The sequence below is a fragment of the Coregonus clupeaformis genome, chromosome 21 (genome assembly GCF_020615455.1).
Source record: "Coregonus clupeaformis isolate EN_2021a chromosome 21, ASM2061545v1, whole genome shotgun sequence".
Lineage (NCBI taxonomy): Eukaryota > Metazoa > Chordata > Actinopteri > Salmoniformes > Salmonidae > Coregonus > Coregonus clupeaformis.
This window is the reverse complement of record NC_059212.1, coordinates 26,681,474-26,702,016: the sequence shown is the minus strand read 5'-3', so window position 1 is coordinate 26,702,016 and position 20,543 is coordinate 26,681,474. Positions and strand designations below refer to the sequence as shown.

The 20,543-nt window shown below is 46.1% G+C and overlaps 1 protein-coding gene across 1 annotated transcript in view; it reads left to right on the top strand.

The window, feature by feature from the left end:
* Window positions 1-20,543, top strand: part of LOC121535160 (neuropilin-1a) — a 48,289-nt gene that overhangs the window by 8,378 nt on the left and 19,368 nt on the right. Inside the window, exons 3-4 of the mRNA XM_041841939.2 lie at window positions 11,343-11,524; window positions 16,462-16,689. Of these exons, the coding sequence (XP_041697873.2) occupies window positions 11,343-11,524; window positions 16,462-16,689 (410 nt within the window). The remainder of the gene's footprint in view (window positions 1-11,342; window positions 11,525-16,461; window positions 16,690-20,543) is intronic.

The window sequence follows — 20,543 nt, the reverse complement described above, 5'->3', positions numbered from 1 at the left end:
CTTAAGATCTTTGGTGCTTGTGATTAGAATTTTCACCCAAATCTCCCAATTCCATCAATGGAAGATGAATGCGAACATCAGAGTTACGACTGACGAGCTTATCTGAAGTTACTCTCCCTTGAACTTCAAGTCGTGTATCTGAATCAAATCTTAATGCCAGGATGTAGGGTGATTACAGGACTAAAGGCTGCATGAGGCACACTTCATTTTCCCTTGTTGTCTGTAGTTGACGTAACCTTTGTGGTGTGACACATATACAATAAAACCACAGCTGCAGACCTACAGACTCCCAACCAGCAGTGCTGCTGCTGTTGGCCTGGTCAAAGACAGTGTCTGAGTCCCAAATGACACCACTATGTAGGGACTATGTAGGGAATAGGGTCTCCTGCTATGGAGGAATGGTCCGGTGATGGATACAACTCTAATTGAATGATCTTCTCAGTGTGGTCAATGGTGATTTCCACTGCGCCACTATGGCTCTGTGGTCATTGTGGTCATCCAGATGAAAGACTTGGGGTTAGTTAGATGGCTGGTGGTGGATGTTATAGAGCCACAGTCCAGTTAGCGCGATGACCGGTTGCACTATGACCTCTTGGACAAATCTCTGGATTTCTTCTTGTTTGCCCTGAGGCTCTTACGTCTCTGCCTTTCCTTTGCTTTCCTTTCTTTTCCTCTCGTCTCCGCTCTGCTCCTCTTATCTCCTCTTCTCTCTGCTCCTCTTATCTCCTCTTCTCTCTGCTCCTCTTATCTCCTCTTCTCTCTGCTCCTCTTATCTCCTCTTCTCTCTGCTCCTCTTATCTCCTCTTCTCTCTGCTCCTCTTATCTCCTCTTCTCTCTTTTTCTTATGACTTTTCTCACTCTGTATGCTCACTGAACTCTCTGTACACTCATCAGTTTCTCATTTTTCTTCTCCACACACATTCTCTCTCTCTCTCTCTCTCTCTCTCTCTCTCTCTCTCTCTCTCTCTCTCTCTCTCTCTCTCTCTCTCTCTCTCTCTCTCTCTCTCTCTCTCTCTCTCTCTCTCTCTCTCTCTCTCTCTCTCTCTCTCTGCATAACCCATGTCCTTCCTCTATTAGGGCAAAGTGCACTCCAAGCATTCTTTCCCCCTGCACAGTGGCACTGCCAGCCTGTTTTCATCTTGGGACACGATCTTTGCAGTTTAACTATTTGTGAACCTCATGACTGGGTTACACTGAATAGCCACATCATTTGGAGCCACTTACATAAACATGACAGGAGGGACTGCGTCCCAAATGGCACCCTATTCACTATATGGAAGCCCAAATGGCACACTATTCACTATATAAAAGTCCAATGGGCCCTGGTCAAAAGTAGTGCACTAAACAGGGAATATGGTGCCATTTGGGATGCACAAATAATGAACCGTCCTGTATATAAGTAAGGCTTCCTCCAGAGGATTTCTGTCTTAAGCAGCAAACATTTGCTTGATATATAAATAGGTATTAACTGTGCTATAATCATGATTTTGAGCAATTGTATTCCTTGTTCTTTCTCAAGACTGTTGTCATGATTGTTTGGATGGGTTTTCCAAAACAAATGTGGTCACTCACATTGGCTTAAACCAGACGAAACACTGTGGTTGTGTCCCAAATGGCACCCTATTCCTTACATAGTGCACTACTTTTGTGGGCTCTGGTTAAAAGAAGTTCACTTTATATGGTGCCATTTGAGAAGAAACACTGTGTGTGTTCTGTTTACCCACACACAGACAATGGATCTAAAATGTGCTCTTTAGTCATCAGTCTAAAGTGCATTTTAGTAATCAGAGCATCAGATGTCCTTTGCCTCCCTACTGATCAGAGGGCTGCAGTGCTGCACAGCCAAATGAAAACACATGTCAGATTAAGGCCTAACAAGCAGATTAACGAGGAGAGAGTTTAGACAAAACTCAGATTCAGAGCTGTGCTGCACTGAGATCTCACAGCTGCTATCCCTCCCTGGATTTACAGAACAGAAAGCACCCACTTCCAGATGTTTTCAGGACTTAGTAAATGCCTCGAGTCACAATAACTGTGTACCAGATCTGGGTTTAAGTACTCTTTGAAATAATGTAAAATAATTAATCTGTGCTTGATTGACCTTGCCTGTTTTAAATAGACCAATAGAATAGTAGCACACTTGCAAACCCAGCTCATCTGTCACTCCAGGTAGGCTAGACCAAACTTTCAAAGTATTTTAAAGGTTTCAAATAGTATTTGAACCCAGGTCTGCTGTCTGCAGCATGTTTGTACAAAGCTTGTCCCCCTTGACAGTGAAGGTTTCCCCCAGAATTCACTGTGAATAGTCATATTGTCCTATTATCGTGTAGACTTTTGAGATACCATGGTAACGTGATGTGTGTGTGTGTCTGTGCGAACAACAATCATGAGACACTGAACAACAAACAGCCAAAAATAGCAACCTGGTCTCAGAGCATTTAATTGTATTATTTTATTGTAAATCCGAGACACTCCATTTAGTATAATATGTTACGTTTTGTATGTTTTGTATTAATTTGTGGATGTCCATCATCCATTTCGTATTATATGTCAAGAATTACAATTCGTATGATATGTTACGAATTTGCTAAATGTACAATATGTAAAGATTTTGCTAAATGTATAATATCTTACGAATTTGCAAAGCATATGATATGTTAGGAATTCTAATTTGTTGTGGCTAACGTTATCTAGGCTAGGGGTTAGGGTTAGGGGTTAGGGTTAGGAGTTAGGTTAAAGGGTTAGGGCAAGGGTTAGCTAAAAGGGTTGTTAGGGGAAGGGTTAGCTAACATGCTAAGTAGTTGATAAGTTACTAATTAAGCTAAAATGCTAAAGTTGTCCGTGATGAGATTCGAACAAGCAACCTTTGAGTTGCTAGACGTTCGTGTTATATGCCCACCCATCCACCCTGACCAACCACCCACCTTTTGTTTTTGCATTAACTAACCTTCTGTCTTACGTAACCATACCAAACATAAAATATCATACTAATTTGAGTGTCCCGGATTTAGATTGACTATGTTATGTCTAATCTATGAGACGAGGCTGAAAATGGTGCAATAGTGCCTTTTTACTCTGTTTGGATCAAGTGATTCTAGCTTTAGGTGATTTCAGAGTGGACAAAAACGGACATAGGAATGCAGGGAGACATCTTGCCGCTGAGGTCAGGATCTCTAAGGGGTCAAAGGTGAGTCAGACAGTTGCCCAGTTAGTGTCCTCAGTTAAAGGGAGGATGAGAGGATGAGCCAGTGATCTATATCACTTCAGCATGGCAGAGGTTGTGTCTCAAATGGCACCCTATTCCCTATATAGTGCACTACATTTGACCGAGGCCCATAGGGCTCTGGGCAAAAGTAATGCACTCTATAGGGAATAGTGTGACATTTGAGAACCATCCAGACAGACAGGAAGCCAGGGTATGCGTTCCACAGGGATGCTGGCCCATGTTGACTCCAATAAGTGGCGGTTGGTGACGTTATAATTACAGCATATTGGATGACTGTCATTCATATTCCATTCACCCAGCTTAATGTAAAAAGTTTAGGCTACTACATGATACTAAAATCCCTATACCTATCATGAGGTTGCTACAACCTAGCCTATGATTGAAAGTTTACAATATAGGTGCACAGGTCAAGAGATAAATTAAGAGTAATCAAGGTGACAGACAGTGACACATTCAATACCGCCTTGCACACTCTTGCATGCAGTTAGCTGATCTAGGGTGTAATCATTAGTCCAACAGTTGCAAACGAGAGTTTCTATTGGACAAATTCAGTTATGTTTATTCAATTCCGTTCCATTTGCTTCCGTTTAAGAAAAGGTTTTCAACAGAATTGGCGGAATGTATACACCCCTGATCACACGCAAACACAGTTCACTTTCATAACAACCACATACAAACAGTACGATCACTTTGCTCGTTGTAATTCCTTCTCGCATCTACGCACTCTCCTCCTCTCTCACCTTTTCCCTTCGCTTGTGGACTTCAGTGCACAACACCTAAGCTGTCTGTGACCAGGCGTAAAAACCTTTCCAAGACAAACCGTCAAATTATAACCGCTAACCGCTACACACAGCCTACATTGTTAATGTCACCATATTAAGTAATGCCATAGCTAGTCAACATAGCTACTAGAACTAATGTGTTAATAAACCCGCTACAATCATGCAGTACCGTGTACAGTCAGCAAGCAGTTCAGCAGTTACACCGGCGGGCCCCGGTGGTAATAAAACCAAAAGCTTACCTTGACTTGGAACAGTTCCAGTGTTGGATAGCCATTGCCAGCCTGTTAACATAGCATCCCTCTCTATTTGAGCTGGGTGTTTGAGTAGGCTAAACTAGCTAGCTGTATTCACTAGCTAAGTGAAACTGGGAAAAAATTTAACAAAATATGAAATTTCTCGCTTGCTTCTTCTTAATTTTTTAAGAAATTATTTTGTTCAAACTGTTCAACTATTGTCTTTCTCTCTCTTTAAGTCAACTACTTACGACATTTTATGATCTACAGTGCTAGCTAGCTGTAGCTTATGCTTTCAGTACTAGAGTCATTCTCTGATCCTTTGATTAGGCGGTGTCAAGGGCGTCAGTGAAATGCGGTAGGCGAAGTCAAACGCAGGACACAGAGCTGATCAGAAAACGTACTTTACTTGAAGGTACTCTGAGATACAACAACCTCCACACAGGGAGGGAAACAACCCGCACACTAACGACTGCCGAAAACATAAAACAATCACACACAACACACAGTGTAAGACAGAGGGTTAAATAGGGAAGACAATACTACATAATGGGAAACAGGTGTAACCAATAAAGACAGAACAAGTCGAACATAGAAACATGGATCGGTAGCAGCTAGTACTCCGGTGACGACGAACGCCGAAGCCTGCCCGAGCAAGGAGGAGGGGCAGCCTCGGCTGAATCCGTGACAGTACCCCCCCTTGACGCACGGCTCCAGCCGTGCGCCGACCCCGGCCTCGGGGACGGCCAGGAGGACGCGGAGCAGGGCGGGTCGGATGACTCTGGTGGAAATCCCTCAACATGGAGGGATCTAGGATGTTCCTCCTAGGGACCCAGCACCGTTCCTCCGGACCGCACCCCTCCCACTCCGCGAGATACTGCAGGCCCCCCACCCGACGCCTCGAATCCAAGATGGAACGGACCGAGTACGCCGGAGCCCCCTCGATGTCCAGTGGACCAGCTACTACCGGCCTGAGGAGAGACACATGGAACGAGGGGTTAATACTGTAATTAATAGGAAGTTGTAACCTATAACAAACCTCGTTCACTCTCCTCAGGACTTTAAATGGCCCCACAAACCGCCGACCCAGCTTCCGGCAGGGCAGGCGAAGGGGCAGGTTTCGGGTCGAGAGCCAGACCCGATCCCCCGGTGCATACACCGGAGCCTCACTGCGGTGGCGATCGTCGCTCGCCTTTTGTCGCCTGATAGCCCGCTGCAGGTGTACATGAGCAGCGTTCCAGGTCTCTTCTGAGCGCCGAAACCACTCATTCACCGCAGGAGCTTCGATCTGGCTCTGATGCCAAGGTGCCAGGACCGGCTGATAACCTAACACACACTGAAAAGGCGTAAGGTTAGTAGAGGAGTGGCGAAGTGAGTTCTGGGCTATCTCTGCCCAGGGGATATAACCCGACCACTCCCCCTGCTGGTCCTGGCAATAGGACCTCAGGTACCCTGTAGTGCCGGAAGACGTGTGTAAACAGGGCGTCAGCAGTTTGTAGGGCTGTAGGGAGACCTGGCATAGGAATGAGACGGCAGGCCTTCGAAAACCGATCCACAACGACCAAGATCGTGGTGTTCCCCTGTGAGGGGGGAAGGTCCGTGACAAAGTCCACCGATAGATGGGACCACGGCCGTTGTGGAACGGGTAGGGGATGTAATTTCCCTCTGGGCAGGTGTCTAGGTGCCTTACACTGGGCGCACACCGAGCAGGAGGAAACAAACCCTCACGTCCTTGGCTAGAGTGGGCCACCAATACTTCCCACTAAGACAGTGCACTGTCCGACCGATACCAGGATGACCAGAGGAAGGTGACGTGTGAGCCCAATAGATCAATCGATCACGTACATCGAGCGGCACGTACATCCGACCCTCTGGACACTGGGGGGGAGTAGGCTCAGTACGTAACGCCCGCTCGATGTCCGCATCAACCTCCCACACCACCGGTGCCACCAGACACGACACCGGGAGTATGGGAGTGGGCTCAATGGACCTCTCCTCTGTGTCATACAGTCGGGACAGGGTGTCTGCCTTAGCGTTCTGGGAACCTGGTCTGTAAGTGAGAGTAAACACAAATCGAGTGAAAAACATAGCCCATCTTGCCTGAAGAGGGTTCAACCTCCTCGCCACCAGGATGTACTCCAGGTTACGATGGTCAGTCAAAATGAGAAAAGGGTGTTGAGCCCCCTCAAGCCAATGGCTCCACACCTTCAGGGCTTGAACCACAGCTAACAGCTCCCGGTCCCCCACATCATAATTGCGCTCCGCCGGACTGAGCTTCTTAGAAAAGAAAGCAAGGGGCAGAGTTTTGGTGGCATACCCGAGCGCTGAGACAGTACAGCACCGATCCCAGCCTCGGACGCATCCACCTCAACCTGGAATGGCTTGTAATTAGGAAGGACTAGAGGACTATCTATCACCACTGACTACACCTGTATCAAAACAGAACAGGCAGTGGACTAGAGTATAGCTGTAGTCTAAAAATAAGAGTTACTGCTGTGTGGCTGACTGCTCATGTGGATGGAAGAGAGTGGGCATGGTCTGGTCACTCTTGTGAGTCAACTCAAAGGTGTTTGTGTTTTTTAGGTGTACGGTGTAGAAGTTGATCATTGGCATCTTTCTAATGACCGCCAGGACAAACATTAATGTATTGATAAGTTTGTTTTTGTGCTATAATATGAATGAAAAAGAGCCTTGATCACCAATCATCATGAGGACTCCAGTCACCATGTTTGTGTTTCCATTTCGGGGTGTCAGTCAGACACTACAAGGCTGAAACAGAGGTGTTTGTTCCGTCTCTGTGAGGTATGTCCCCTCATGTTTGTTTAACCTAAAGGTTACGCTGACTGAGGCATCAGGTATAGTGACACATTAAGTGGTTGGCCCCCTAGGTTATATTTGACTGTATTTATTTGTTAAAGACCTGAACAGACAAGTATTTTGTTACATTGTGCTCATTAACAGTGGCTTACACTGTTTCTAGACACCTTAGCTAGACCCGTAAAATGATGTTCTGTTGTTGAAGACCTAGGTAATTATGGTACATTGTTCGTCGACACCCAGCAGGCGATGATCTACTGCGTGGGGCCGACATTTGCTATGTCGTGTCTTGTCCTTAAGGGAGTCTGTCTGTTATCCTCTGCCTATGTGCATTGTGTAGCTTATGATCAACTATAAAAACACATAGAGTCATTAATACATCAGGCAAGAGATCCTCATAATCAAACAATACCATCAATCAAACTCCAAACATTCAACATACAGGAAATATGACAACAATCTTTGCACCTGACTAGTTTATTGGTCACAGACAGTCACAGCTTAGGGCATAAAATGTGTTTCCAATGTTTAAATGAAAACTGTATTATAAAATCTATTCATTCTGTTCACGGCAGCCTTTATTTGACCTGTGGGAAGCGTTTTAAGTGGCCTCTTGTAAAGCACTAGTGCCTAGCACTTCAGTGATGTTGTGTATGTATGCAATTTGTATTAATGTGCATCATGCCCCCCTCAAGTAGACTCGTAAAAGCAGAAACATGGGGAGAGAGAATGAAGATGGCTATACAGACCTGACTTGGGGCTTTCATTGCTCACTGAGACAGCCCTATTAACCAACCGAATATCTTTCCTCACACCCTTGTTAAATAGAGACTAGTTTCCCCCTTATTGTTCAGTAGAATCGCTGGTTAGATTATTCATACCCTCTTAGGAGAATGGTCTGGTAAGTGCTTTGCTATGGGTCACTACATACACACACACACACACATACACACACACACACTACAATAGCAAGTCCATATGGGGCTTAAAACAGTAGTAGCATTCTGGTCCTAAAGCAAGGACTTCCTTAACAACTGAATGTGATAGTCTAACACAATAATGGTCCTCCTATCATATATCTTATTACCATTTGGACTATGCTAGTTGTGCTACCCTCCCCACGGCTGTATTCTCTCCATCATCTATCATCTGGAAGGCATCATGGGAACGTTTACAAGCCCGGCCAGCTTTTCTTTACTTGCACGCACACCACCCTCACGCACGCACGCACGCACACGCACACGCACGCACACGCACACACACACACACACACACACACACACACACACACACACACACACACACACAATACACACTGGGAATAAATCAGTGTGCCTGCTAGGCTAGCAGCCTCCCTCCATCCTCTCCTCTCGCTAGAGAAGTCAAGTCATTAGTGATTCCACTGGCATAGCCACGCTCAGGGTTAATTCAGCCTGCGGTGTCAAACAGGCTGAAAACTGGAAACTGTCGACGGACGGACACACTCTGTCTGAGTCTCAGCTGGGTCCTGCTCCAAGGCAGATGGAAAAATGTCTCATCAGACACAGTCAGACATACCGTTAGCCAGAGACAGAGACACACTCACAAGAGAAACTCACTCACTCCTAGTCACTCCCCCGGCCCTAAAATTAGATGCAACCCTACAGATGGTGTGTCTTAAAACAGAATGTAACACTGTGCCTCCCCGCTGGTGCAGATAGACACCAACCCCTCCCTCCCTCTCTCTCTTTCTCTCTTTCTCTTTCTTTCTTTCTTTCTTTCTTTCTTTCTTTCTTTCTTTCTTTCTTTCTTTCTTTCTTTCTTTCTTTCTTTCTTTCTTTCTTTCTTTCTTCTCTCTCTTTCCCTTCTCTTTCTCTCTCTCTCTCTCTCTCTCTCTCTCTCTCTCTCTCTCTCTCTCTCTCTCTGTCTCTCTCTCTCTCTCTGTCTCTCTCTCTGTGTCTCCCCATCTCCTCATCCTCCCACCACCACTCCGTTAGCAGTTAAATTGGGCCAAGCAGCTGAGGAGGATGAGCAACCCCATCTTTCCCCTCCCTTTTCACACAGGCAGCAAAAGAGCCCACAGTGAATCCTACAGGGAAATTAAACAGAGGAGAGGTGGAACCCTTCGTTGGTGATCTCTAATCCACCCGAGGATGGGGAGTTTTTTTGAGAGTGGGACAGAGACAGCCATCGTCATCAAGCTTGCTTAGACAGCAGTCATGGGATTGGGAAGAGACAACTCTACACCCTTGAGTACCATCCAGTACTTGCAGTGTTGCTGTTTTCATGTTACACATTGATCCCATTATGTGTGTTCCATGGGGTAAACAAAACGGTTAGTGTGTTCACATTGATTAATGTGGTTAGAGTAGATACTATTGGTTCACGTGATGTCTATGTGTTAGCAGGCTGGGTTACAAAGATATACTCACACACACACACACACACACACACACACACACACACACACACACACACACACACACACACACACACACACCCCAGAGAGGTGCCTGAGAGCCAGATGAGAGAACAAGCCTGGCCTCAAGTAGTTGCCATGAAAAGGGCACTGTCTAAAACCTCACGTCAACAGCTTTTTACAAGCGCTTATGTTGTTAACCATGAGAAAACAACTTTTCCACAGAGAGAAATTCCTCTGCAAATGTATCATGATGGGGCTGTCTACGTACAGAATCAAACTCCTGGGCAAACTTGCTGATGAAGTAGCTGTGTGTAGAGCCTAGGATATGTCCCAAATGGCACCCTACTTCAAATATAGTGCACTACTTTTGCCCAGAGCCCTATGGGCCCTGGTCAAAGTAGTGCACTACATAGGGAATAGGGTGCCATTTGGGGCGTAGCCCTAGTCTTATTTTTGCAGGCCATGCACAGGCTGTTTCCACAGCTGTCTCAGAAAGGAAGAGGGTTGTTGGCTCGGCTGTGTCTGGAAAAAAAGTAGTATGTTCTTAAACAGGCACCATGAGCTCACCATTTCACACACATACACGGTCACATATGAGAGAGAGAGTGCCTTCACAGTTCACACACAATTAAGTTTAATTTAATTAGCCACAGTATAAAACAGAAGGGTTGGGTTAATCTCTCGTGGACAGATTCACGTTAAACGGGAAGTGACAACTTTTATGAGAACTTTACTTCTGGGTAACCGAGATTAGGGTTGGGTTACCCTCCGCTTGTTCTCAAACACACACAGACATTACAGTACACACACAAACATCTATGCACATGAAAACACACAGTCACACACACATTCTAGTACTTTAGAGATTAGAGAATTATCTTTGTTAGCTGACCCAGAGTGGTAGGGCACTGGGGGTGGTCTATATAAGTATGAGCTTATAATGTATGAAGTGATCATGTATGGGGTGATAATGTATGAGCTGATAATGCATGAGCTGATAATGCACGGTGTGATAATGTATGAGGTGATAATGTATTGGGTGATAATGTATGAGTTGATAATGTGTGAGGTGATATTGTCTGAATGCCTCGAGGTTCCCATGGAACACTGATAACAGAGATAGATTAAGTCATCCCTGTTCTCATGTTTCCTCATGTTCACTGTCCTGTTATTATAACCCTCCCAGTGAGTATGGACCCTCAGTAGTTACCTCAACTCCCATATCATCCATCCATACCATTCTACAACTGTCTTTTTATCTCAGTAGAATGAGGGCTTGTGGTCAAACCTCTAAACCTAACAAAGGAGTTGGTTTTAAGGATCATAGCTATTGTATGATTAACCCAAAGCACTGTCTGAGTTTGTTTTGGAATGACGCTATGTGCCACATAGCCTGGAATCCAAACTGATTATTGCTGTTTCCGTATTGTTTGACCAACTCTGTGGCCTTGTTCAGGATTTTCTATTTCCTGAACCAACAGCTGCACTTGACCCCCCCCCCCGCTAAATTATTAAATTGTGATGTTAATGTCCAGCCTGAGACTGAAAGGTTGGGGGTTCGATGCCTCACTCACTGTATAGAAACAAGAGATGGGCTCCAGCCCTACGGGCTGTTCTGGCTCGGACAAGGCTTTATACTACAACTACTACTACTACTACTACTACTACTACTACTACTACTACTACTACTACTACTACTTCTACTACTTCGACTTCTTCTACTACTACTACTACTACTACTTCTACTTGACTTCTACTACTACTACTACTACTATTACTACTACTACTACTACTACTACTACTACTACCTCACTATTGTTAGCTATAGCAGCAGCAGTTTTGTACAGTAAGTCTTACACTGATCCTCTATGTCCTCTCCTCAGGTATGACTATGTGGAGGTGTTTAACGGTGGGGACGAGAAGGCTCCAACCCTGGGGAAGTTCTGTGGGAAGATCGCCCCCTCCCCTATCATCTCAAGCGGCAGCCAGCTTCTCATCAAGTTTGTGTCCGACTACGAAACCCACGGGGCTGGTTTCTCCGTACGTTATGAGGTCTTCAAGACAGGTCAGCCTCTTCGGATATGGTGTTGAACCATTTGTAAAGTATTTCTAACTAGTGTGTGTTATTACTTGTGTCCCTCTGTTCAAATACAGACTTACCGTCTTAGGGGCAAATTCTAACTTCCACTTAAGTCGAATTTTCACTTAGTGATGCAATGATAGCCACGGGAGACTAAGGGAGAATTAGACTGAAGTGGAAGTAAGGATTCGGCGCTAAGAGGCTGAATCTTCTGTTCAAGGTCTTACAAGCTCAAGTCTCACTGAGAGAGAGAGATAGAGAAAGAGGGAGAGAGAGGAGGGAGAGAGGGAGGAGAGAGAGAGGGAGGGAGGCAAGGAGGCAGAAAGAATAAAGAAGAGAGAGAGAGAGAGAGAGAGAGAGAGAGAGAGGAGAGAGAGTAGTCAGAGGAAGAGAAAGAGGGAGAAAGAGGAGAGAGAGAGAGAGGGAGGCAAGGAGGCAGAAAAGATAGAGAGAGAGAGAGAGAGAGAGAGAGAGAGAGAGAGAGAGAGAGAGAGAGAGAGAGAGAGAGAGAGAGAGAGAGAGAGAGAGAGAGGAGAGGGGAGAGAGGGAGGGAGAGAGGGGAGGCAAGGAGGCAGAAAGAATAGAGAGAGAGAGAGAGAGAGAGAGAGAGAGAGAGAGAGAGAGAGAGAGAGAGAGAGAGAGAGAGAGAGAGAGAGAGAGAGAGAGAGAGAGAGAGAGAGAGAGAGAAAAAAAATAGTCAGAGGAAGAGAAAGAGGGAGAGAGAGGAGAGAGAGAGGGAGGAGAGAGAGAGGGAGGCAAGGAGGCAGAAAGAATTAGGAGAGAGAGAGAGAGAGAGAGAGAGAGAGAGAGAGAGAGAGAGAGAGAGAGAGAGAGAGAGAGAGGAGGGAGAGAGGGAGGAGAGAGAGAGGGAGGGAGGCAAGGAGGCAGAAAGAATAAAGAGAGAGAGAGAGAGAGAGAGAGAGAGAGAGAGAGAGAGAGAGAGAGAGAGAGAGAAGAGAAAAAATAGTCAGAGGAAGAGAAAGAGGGAGAGAGAGGAGAGAGAGAGGGAGGAGAGAGAGAGGGAGGCAAGGAGGCAGAAAGAATTAAGGAGAGAGAGAGAGAGAGAGAGAGAGAGAGAGAGAGAGAGAGAAAAAATAGTCAGAGGAAGAGAAAGAGGGAGAGAGAGGAGAGAGAGAGGGAGGAGAGAGAGGGAGGCAAGGAGGCAGAAAGAATTAAGGAGAGAGAGAGAGAGAGAGAGAGAGAGAGAGAGAGAGAGAGAAAATAGTCAGAGAGGAATAGGGTGAGAGGGTGAGAGAGGAGGGAGAGAGGGAGGAGAGAGAGAGGGAGGCAAGGAGGCAGAAATAATTAAGGAGAGAGAGAGAGAGAGAGAGAGAGAGAGAGAGAGAGAGGAGTCAGAGATGAAGAGAAAAAGAGAGAGAGCTAGAGAGAGTACTGAGGATGTACCAGACAGGTGCAGGAGACCCCAGGCTAATTTAGTTAATGGGCTATTTGTCACTGGAGGATCGAGGGTGACCTACACATTAAATGGATGCTCTGGCAAGGATAGGCTGAATCTGAATCTAGAACAGCAGAGGGGGGTCGTGCGGGGGGAGTTGGGGGGAGAGCCAAATGTGGGTCATTTTAACCAAGGGTGCGCCCCAGATCGAACCCTATTTCCTATATAGTGCACTGTATCTTAAAAAAGTAGTAGTCAAAAGTAGTGCATTATATAGGGTACAATTTGGGACATACCCAAGTGTATGAGTTAAAAATGTCACCTGTATTGGCCCACCTACATAATCCCATGACATGTTGCATTCCCCTCTCGTCACATTGAAAAATCCATTACATTCACAAAAGCATATTCCCCTGTTGTTCCCTCTATGGCTCTGCTCCCATTTAGGAACGTAATATACTGTGACAAACCAAGCTACGGCTCTGGCTACAGGTCTATCATTACGAAGAGAGAAACGCAACACTGGAAATGGTCGTAAACGGCTCTCATGATGACGACAAGCACCATTTGTGTTAAAGATAGCGTATCGTCAGGGTGACTAATGAATATGACTACATCCCAAATGACATCCTATTCCCTACATAGTGCACTACTTTCAGCCAGACCCCTGGTCAAAAGTAATGCACTCACTATATAGGGAATAGGATGTCATTTGGGACACAAACAACGAATGGAGCACATCTGCTCGCCATTGCCAGAGCTCCTCCTCTCATTGACCACATAATATGCATCAGTGGTCTTATAAATGATACACACTGGGTCCTCCACAGAACCGTAAGGCTATATCTGTCTAGCTCTCTCCTCTCACTATCGTTTCACTGCCATTCCTCAAACCAAAAACACTTCTGGTGGTTTTGAAAGATGGCCATTTTTACAGAACCACATCAAACTGTGGCTTAGACAGGGAAGGGTCTCCGTCAAAGTGGGTGGAGTTTGGCAGGAGGTTAGTTGATTGGCATATGTGCAGGAAAGAGCACACTCTCTCTCTCTCTCTCTCTCTCGCTCTCACACACACACACACACACACACACTCTCTCTCTCACGACCTGAGCCAGATCAAAACCTGCCCGCTTCTCCTCCTTCGATGACATTTATCAGGCGGTGTCAGAGGAAGGCCCTCAAAATTGTCAAAGACTCCAGCCACCCTAGTCATAGACTGTTCTCTCTGCTACCGCACAGCAAGCGGTACCGGAGTGCCAAGTCTAGGTCCAAAACACTTCTCAACAGCTTCTACCCCCAAGCCATAAGACTCCTGAACAGCTAATCATGGCATATTCACTTTAACTCTACCCACATGTACATATTACTTAAACTATCTCAACTAGCCGGTGCCCCCGCACATTGACTCTGCACCGGTACCCCCCTGTATATATAGCCTCCCTACTGTTATTTTATTTTCTGCTCTTTTTTTCTCAACACTTTTTTGTTGTTGTTTTATTTTACTTTTTTATTAAATTTAAATGCACTGTTGGTTAAGGGCTGTAAGTAAGCATTTCACTGTAATGTCTGCAGCTGTTGTATTCGGCGCATGTGGCCAATAAAATTTGATTTGATTTGATAAATGACGTCACCTGTGTCAACATCATGGGAGGTAGTGTGAGCGATGTTAGCAAGTTAGCATGTTAGCAAGTGGCCCGGCAACACGAGAGGCACATCTCTGTCCTGTGGGCAGTGACCCTCATCAAAACCGTGTGTCTCTGTCATCTCATCTTCCTTACAAAGATCATTCAATGTTACAACAGTAACCTTGGCTTGCACATGTCCCTTTATGACAGGGAGGAGACAGTCGACTGACACTCTGGCTTTTGGACTGAGGTGAACTGTGTCTGGCTTCATAGGCATGTGGGGGTTTGTTGGGGTGGAGTGAAGTGAGGGTGAGGGGTTTGTTGGGGTGGGGTGGAGTGGGGTGAGGGGTTTGTTGGGGTGTGGTGAAGTGGGGGTGAGGGGTTTGTTGGGGTGGGGTGGAGAGGGGGTGAGGTGAGGGGTTTGTTGGGGTGGGGTGGAGTGGGGGTGAGGTGAGGGGTTTGTTGGGGTGGGGTGGAGTGGGGGGTGAGGGGTTTGTTGGGGTGGTGTGGAGTGGAGGTGAGGTGAGGGGTTTGTTGGGGTGGGGTGGAGTGGGGGTGAGGGGTTTGTTGGGGTGGGGTGGAGTGGAGGTGAGGTGAGGGGTTTGTTTGACAGGGAGGAGACAGTCGACTGACACCCTGGCTTTTGGACTGAGGTGAACTGTGTCTGGCTTCATAGGCATGTGGGGGTTTGTTGGGGTGGAGTGAAGTGAGGGTGAGGGGTTTGTTGGAGTGGGGTGGAGTGGGGGTGAGGGGTTTGTTGGGGTGGGGTGAAGTGGGGGTGAGGGGTTTGTTGGGGTGGGATGGGATGGAGTGGGGGTGAGGGGTTTGTTGGGGTGGGGGTGGAGTGGGGGGGGGGGGGTTTGTTGGGGTGGGGTGGAGTGGAGGTGAGGTGAGGGGTTTGTTGGGGTGGGGTGGAGTGGGGGGTGAGGGGGTTTGTTGGGGTGGGGGTGGAGTGGAGGTGAGGTGAGGGGTTTGTTTGACAGGGAGGAGACAGTCGACTGACACCCTGGCTTTTGGACTGAGGTGAACGTGTCTGGCTTCATAGGCATGTGGGGGGTTTGTTGGGGGTGGAGTGAAGTGAGGGGTGAGGGGTTTGTTGGAGTGGGGTGGAGTGGGGTGAGGGGTTTGTTGGAGTGGGGTGAAGTGGGGGGTGAGGGGTTTGTTGGGGGTGGGATGGGATGGAGTGGGGGTGAGGGGGTTTGTTGGGGGTGGGGTGAAGTGGGGGGTGAGGGGTTTGTTGGGGTGGGGTGAAGTGGGGGTGAGGGGTTTGTTGGGGTGGGATGGGATGGAGTGGGGGGTGAGGGGTTTGTTGGGGTGGGGTGGAGTGGGGGTGAGGGGTTTGTTGGGGTGGGGTGGAGTGGAGGTGAGGTGAGGGGTTTGTTGGGGTGGGGTGGAGTGGGGGTGAGGTGAGGGGTTTGTTGGAGTGGGGTGGAGTGGGGGTGAGGTGAGGGGTTTGTTGGGCGACGTCTCCAAAAACAACCCAGAGTGTCTGTGTCTGACTGCAGCAGTCAGTAAATACCAGGCGGTCCCCCCAGTCAAAACACAGACAGAGCCAGCCAGTGGCACCGAGGGTGTGACCAATAGGAAAAGGCTCAGTGGACACCTCAGTGATAATGGAGTAAATGGACTCAAAGCCAATGAACCACTGCTGACAGTGGCCCATCAAATCATTTCAAATGACAACATTCTAGTTATGGCAACATATTTCTTGTTTTCAGATCCTCAACTATAATTATTGTTACAGGCATATAAGCATGGAGCTTAATAACAGCATTAATACATTTAATACAAGCTTAAAGACAAAAACATACAGCCATTGACCCAAATATTATTCATCAAAACAGGATAATGACATGCAACGCTTGACATACAATACATATTCTCTCTCATCTTCTCCACAGGGCCTGAGTGCTCCAGAAACTTCACCTCGTCCAAGGGCGTTATAAAGACGCCAGGCTTCCCAGACAAGTACCCCAACAACCTGGACTGCACCTTCATGATCATTGCCCCCAAGATGTCCGAGATCGTGGTGGACTTCAATGCGTTCGACATGGAGCCTGACACCACCCCTCCACCCGGGGCGCTCTGTCGCTACGACTGGCTGGAGATCTGGGACGGGTTCCCTGCAGGTGAGAAAGGGAGGGAGGAGGGAGAAAACGTGAGGAGCTTGTATTGAAAAAGAAAGAGAAAGAGGAAGCGAGAGAGAGAGAAAGGGATAGAGAGGAAGAGAATGAAAGAGAGTGTAAAAGAGAGAGACGGAGGAAGAAAGAAAAACTGATTTGTCTCATCGGCCAGCAGTGCTGTTGTTTTCATTCACCAGGCCACACAGATTGATTTAGCCCAGCACATTAAGGAGACAGGCAGAACCTACACTCTTCATGGTCTGCAATGATGGTTTTTCACTGGAACGCTTTGCCCAGTCTCCATTGTTGTGTGATTGGGCTGAGGTCTGAAGAGAACACTTTGTCCAGTCTCCATTATTGTGTGATTGGGCTGAGGTCTGAAGAGAACGCTTTGCCCAGTCTCCATTGTTGTGTGATTGGGCTGAGGTCTGAAGAGAAGGGGAGGAAATGTACATTGAAAAGCATCAGAGGGGTGCCTGGCTAGCACACTGCATTGTCTGGCTCCCTGAGACTCCCTCTATACTAGGGCCTTGCCAGGCTAGGGTCTTCGTCCCAAACTAGAGCACTAGAAAGGGATTAAGGTGCCATTCAGGACAGGACTGGCACAGCCCTATAGAAACACAGCAGGACCAAACAATCACACACCTCATAGCTGGGCTAGTACTCTATACATGCCTGCCAGGCCATGTCTCTCAATAGACCTGTGTGTTGTCTGTCCCGATGTCTGCCAAAGCTTTGTATTTGTGGTGTGTACAGTCCAGATAGCAGACAACACACTGTGTCCTATATCCCAGAGGGTTATTTACTTTGCCACAATACACTTTACAAAAAGGAGAGGGCAATGGAGACAAAATAGGGAAGTAACATTCAATACCTTGACACATAATTGGAGATGAGGGACATTTTCGCTGTGCCAGACACGTTATACAGTACCAGTCAAAAGTTTGGACACCTACTCATTCAAAGGTTTTTCTTTATTTTGACTATTTTCTACATTGTAGAATAATCGTGAAGACATCAAAACTATGAAATAACAAATATGGAATCACGTAGTAACCAAAAAAGTGTTAAACAAATCAAAGTAGATTTTATATTTGAGATTATTCAAAGTAGCCACCCTTTGCCTTGATGACAGTTTTGCACACTCTTGGCATTCTCTCAACCAGCTTCACCTGGAACGCTTTTCCAAAAATCTTGAAGGAGTTCCCACAAATGCTGAGCACTTGTTGGCTGCTTTTCCTTCACTCTGCGGTCCAACTCATCCCAAACCATCTCAATTGGGTTGAGGTCGGGGGATTGTGGAGGCCAGGTCATCTGATGCAGCACTCCATCACTCTCATTCTTGGTAAAATAGCCCTTACACAGCCTGGAGGTGTGTTGGGTCATTGTCCTGTTGAAAAACAAATGATAGTCCCACTAAGCATAAACCAGATGGGATGGCTTATTGCTGCAGAATGCTGTGGTAGCCATGCTGGTTAAGTGTGCCTTGAATTCTAAATAAATTACCGACAGTGTCACCAGCAAAGCACCCCCACACCATCACACCTCCTCCTCCATGCTTCATGGTGGGAACCACACATGCGGAGATCATCCGTTCACCTACTCTGCATCTCACAAAGACACTGCGGTTGGAACCAGAAATCTCAAATTTGGACTCATCAGACCAAAGGAAAGATATCCACCGGTCTAATGTCCATTGCTCGTGTTTCTTGGACCAAGCAAGTCTCTTCTTATTATTGGTGTCCTTTAGTAGTGGTTACTTTGCCTGATTTCACAGTCTCCTCTGAACAGTTGATGTTGAGATGTGTCGGTGACTTGAACTATGTGAAGCATTTATTTGGGCTGCAATCTGAGGTGCAGTTAACTATCCTCTGCAGCAGAGGTAACTCTGGGTCTTCCATTCCTGTGGCGGTCCTCATGAGAGCCAGTTCCATCATAGCGCTTGATGGTTTTTGCGACTGCACTTGAAGAAACTTTCAAAGTTCTTGAAATTTTCCGGATTGACCGACCTTCATGTCTTAAAGTAATGATGGACTGTCATTTCTCTTTGCTTATTTGAGCTGTTCTTGCCATAATATGGACTTGGTCTTTTACCAAATAGGGCTATCTTCTGTATACCACCCCTACCTTGTCACAACATAACTAATTGGCTCAAACGCATTAAGAAGGAAAGAAATTCCACAAATGAACGTTTAACAAGGCACACCTGTTAATTAAAATGCATTCCAGGTGACCACCTCATGAAGCTGGTTGAGAGAATGCCAAGAGTGTGCAAAGCTGTCATCAAGGCAAAGGGTGGCTACTTTGAAGAATCTTAAATATAAAATATATTTTGATTTGTTTAACACTTTTTTGGTTACTACATGATTCCATATGTGTTATTTCATAGTTTTGATGTCTTCACTATTATTCTACAATGTAGAAAATAGTAACTCTCTCTCTCTCTCTCTCTCTCTTCTCTCTCTCTCTCTCTCTCTCTCTCTCTCTCTCTCTCTCTCTCTCTCTCCTCTCTCTCTCTCTCTCTCTCTCTCTCTCTCTCTCTCTCTCTCTCTCTCTCTCTCTCTCTCTCTCTCTCTTCTCTCTCTCTCTCTCTCTCTCTCTCTCTCTCTCTCTCTCTCTCTCTCTCTCTCTCTCTCTCTCTCTCTCTCTCTCTCTCTCTCTCTCTCTCTCTCTCTCTCTCTCTCTCTCTCTCTCTCTCTCTCTCTCTCTCTCTCTCTCTCTCTCTCTCTCTCTCAACTCAATTCAATTCAATTCAATTGAAGGGCTTTATTGGCATGGGAAACGTATGTTAACATTGCCAAAGCAAGTGAAGTAGATAGTAAATAAAAGTGAAATAAACAATAAATATTAACAGTAAACATTACACTCAGAAGTTCCAAAAGAATAAAGACATTTCAAATGTCATATTATGTATATATATACAGTGTTGTAACAATGTGAAAATAGTTCAAGTAAATTTTTTTACATTTTAGTCATTTAGCAGACGCTCTTATCCAGAGCGACTTACATACATTGAGTGCATACATTCTCATACTGGCCCCCCGTGGGAAACGAACCCACAACCCTTGCGTTGCAAGCGCCATGCTCTACCAACTGAGCTAAGACTGATGGCTATGACTGTGTGCTATCTAGTAAGTCCATATTATATACGTAGTAATTCCATATGATTTTCACTACATTCATAAATCTGCTCCAACTTGTCCACAGACGATAGAGAGATGAACTTGTAGCCTGATTTGGTTCCAACAGCTAAAGACGTGTTGTCCTGTACGAATGGGAAAATAAATAAACATAAATATGGGTTGTATTTACAATGGTGTTTGTTCTTCACTGGTTGCCCTTTTCTTGTGGCAACAGGTCACAAATATTGCTGCTGTGATGGCACACTGTGGTTTTTCACCCAGTAGATAAGGGAGTTTATCAAAATTGGGTTTGTTTTCAAATTATTTGTGGATCTCTGTAATCTGAGGGAAATATGTGTCTCTAATATGGTCATACATTTGGCAGGAGGTTGGGAAGTGCAGCGCAGTTTCCACCTCATTTTGTGGGCAGTGTGCACATAGCCTGTCTTCTCTTGAGAGCCAGGTCTGCCTATGGCGGCCTTTCTCAATAGCAAGGCTATGCTCACTGAGTCTGTTCATAGTCAAAGCTTTCCTTAAGTTTGGGTCAGTCACAGTGGTCAGGTATTCTGCCACTGTGTACTCTCTGTTTAGAACAAAATAGCATTCTAGTTTGCTCTGTTTTTTTGTTAATTCTTTCCAATGTGTCAAGTAATTCTCTTTTTGTTTTCTCATGATTTGGTTGGGTCTAATTGTGTTGTTGTTGTTTTCCTGGGGCTCCTCTCTCTCTCTCTCTCTCTC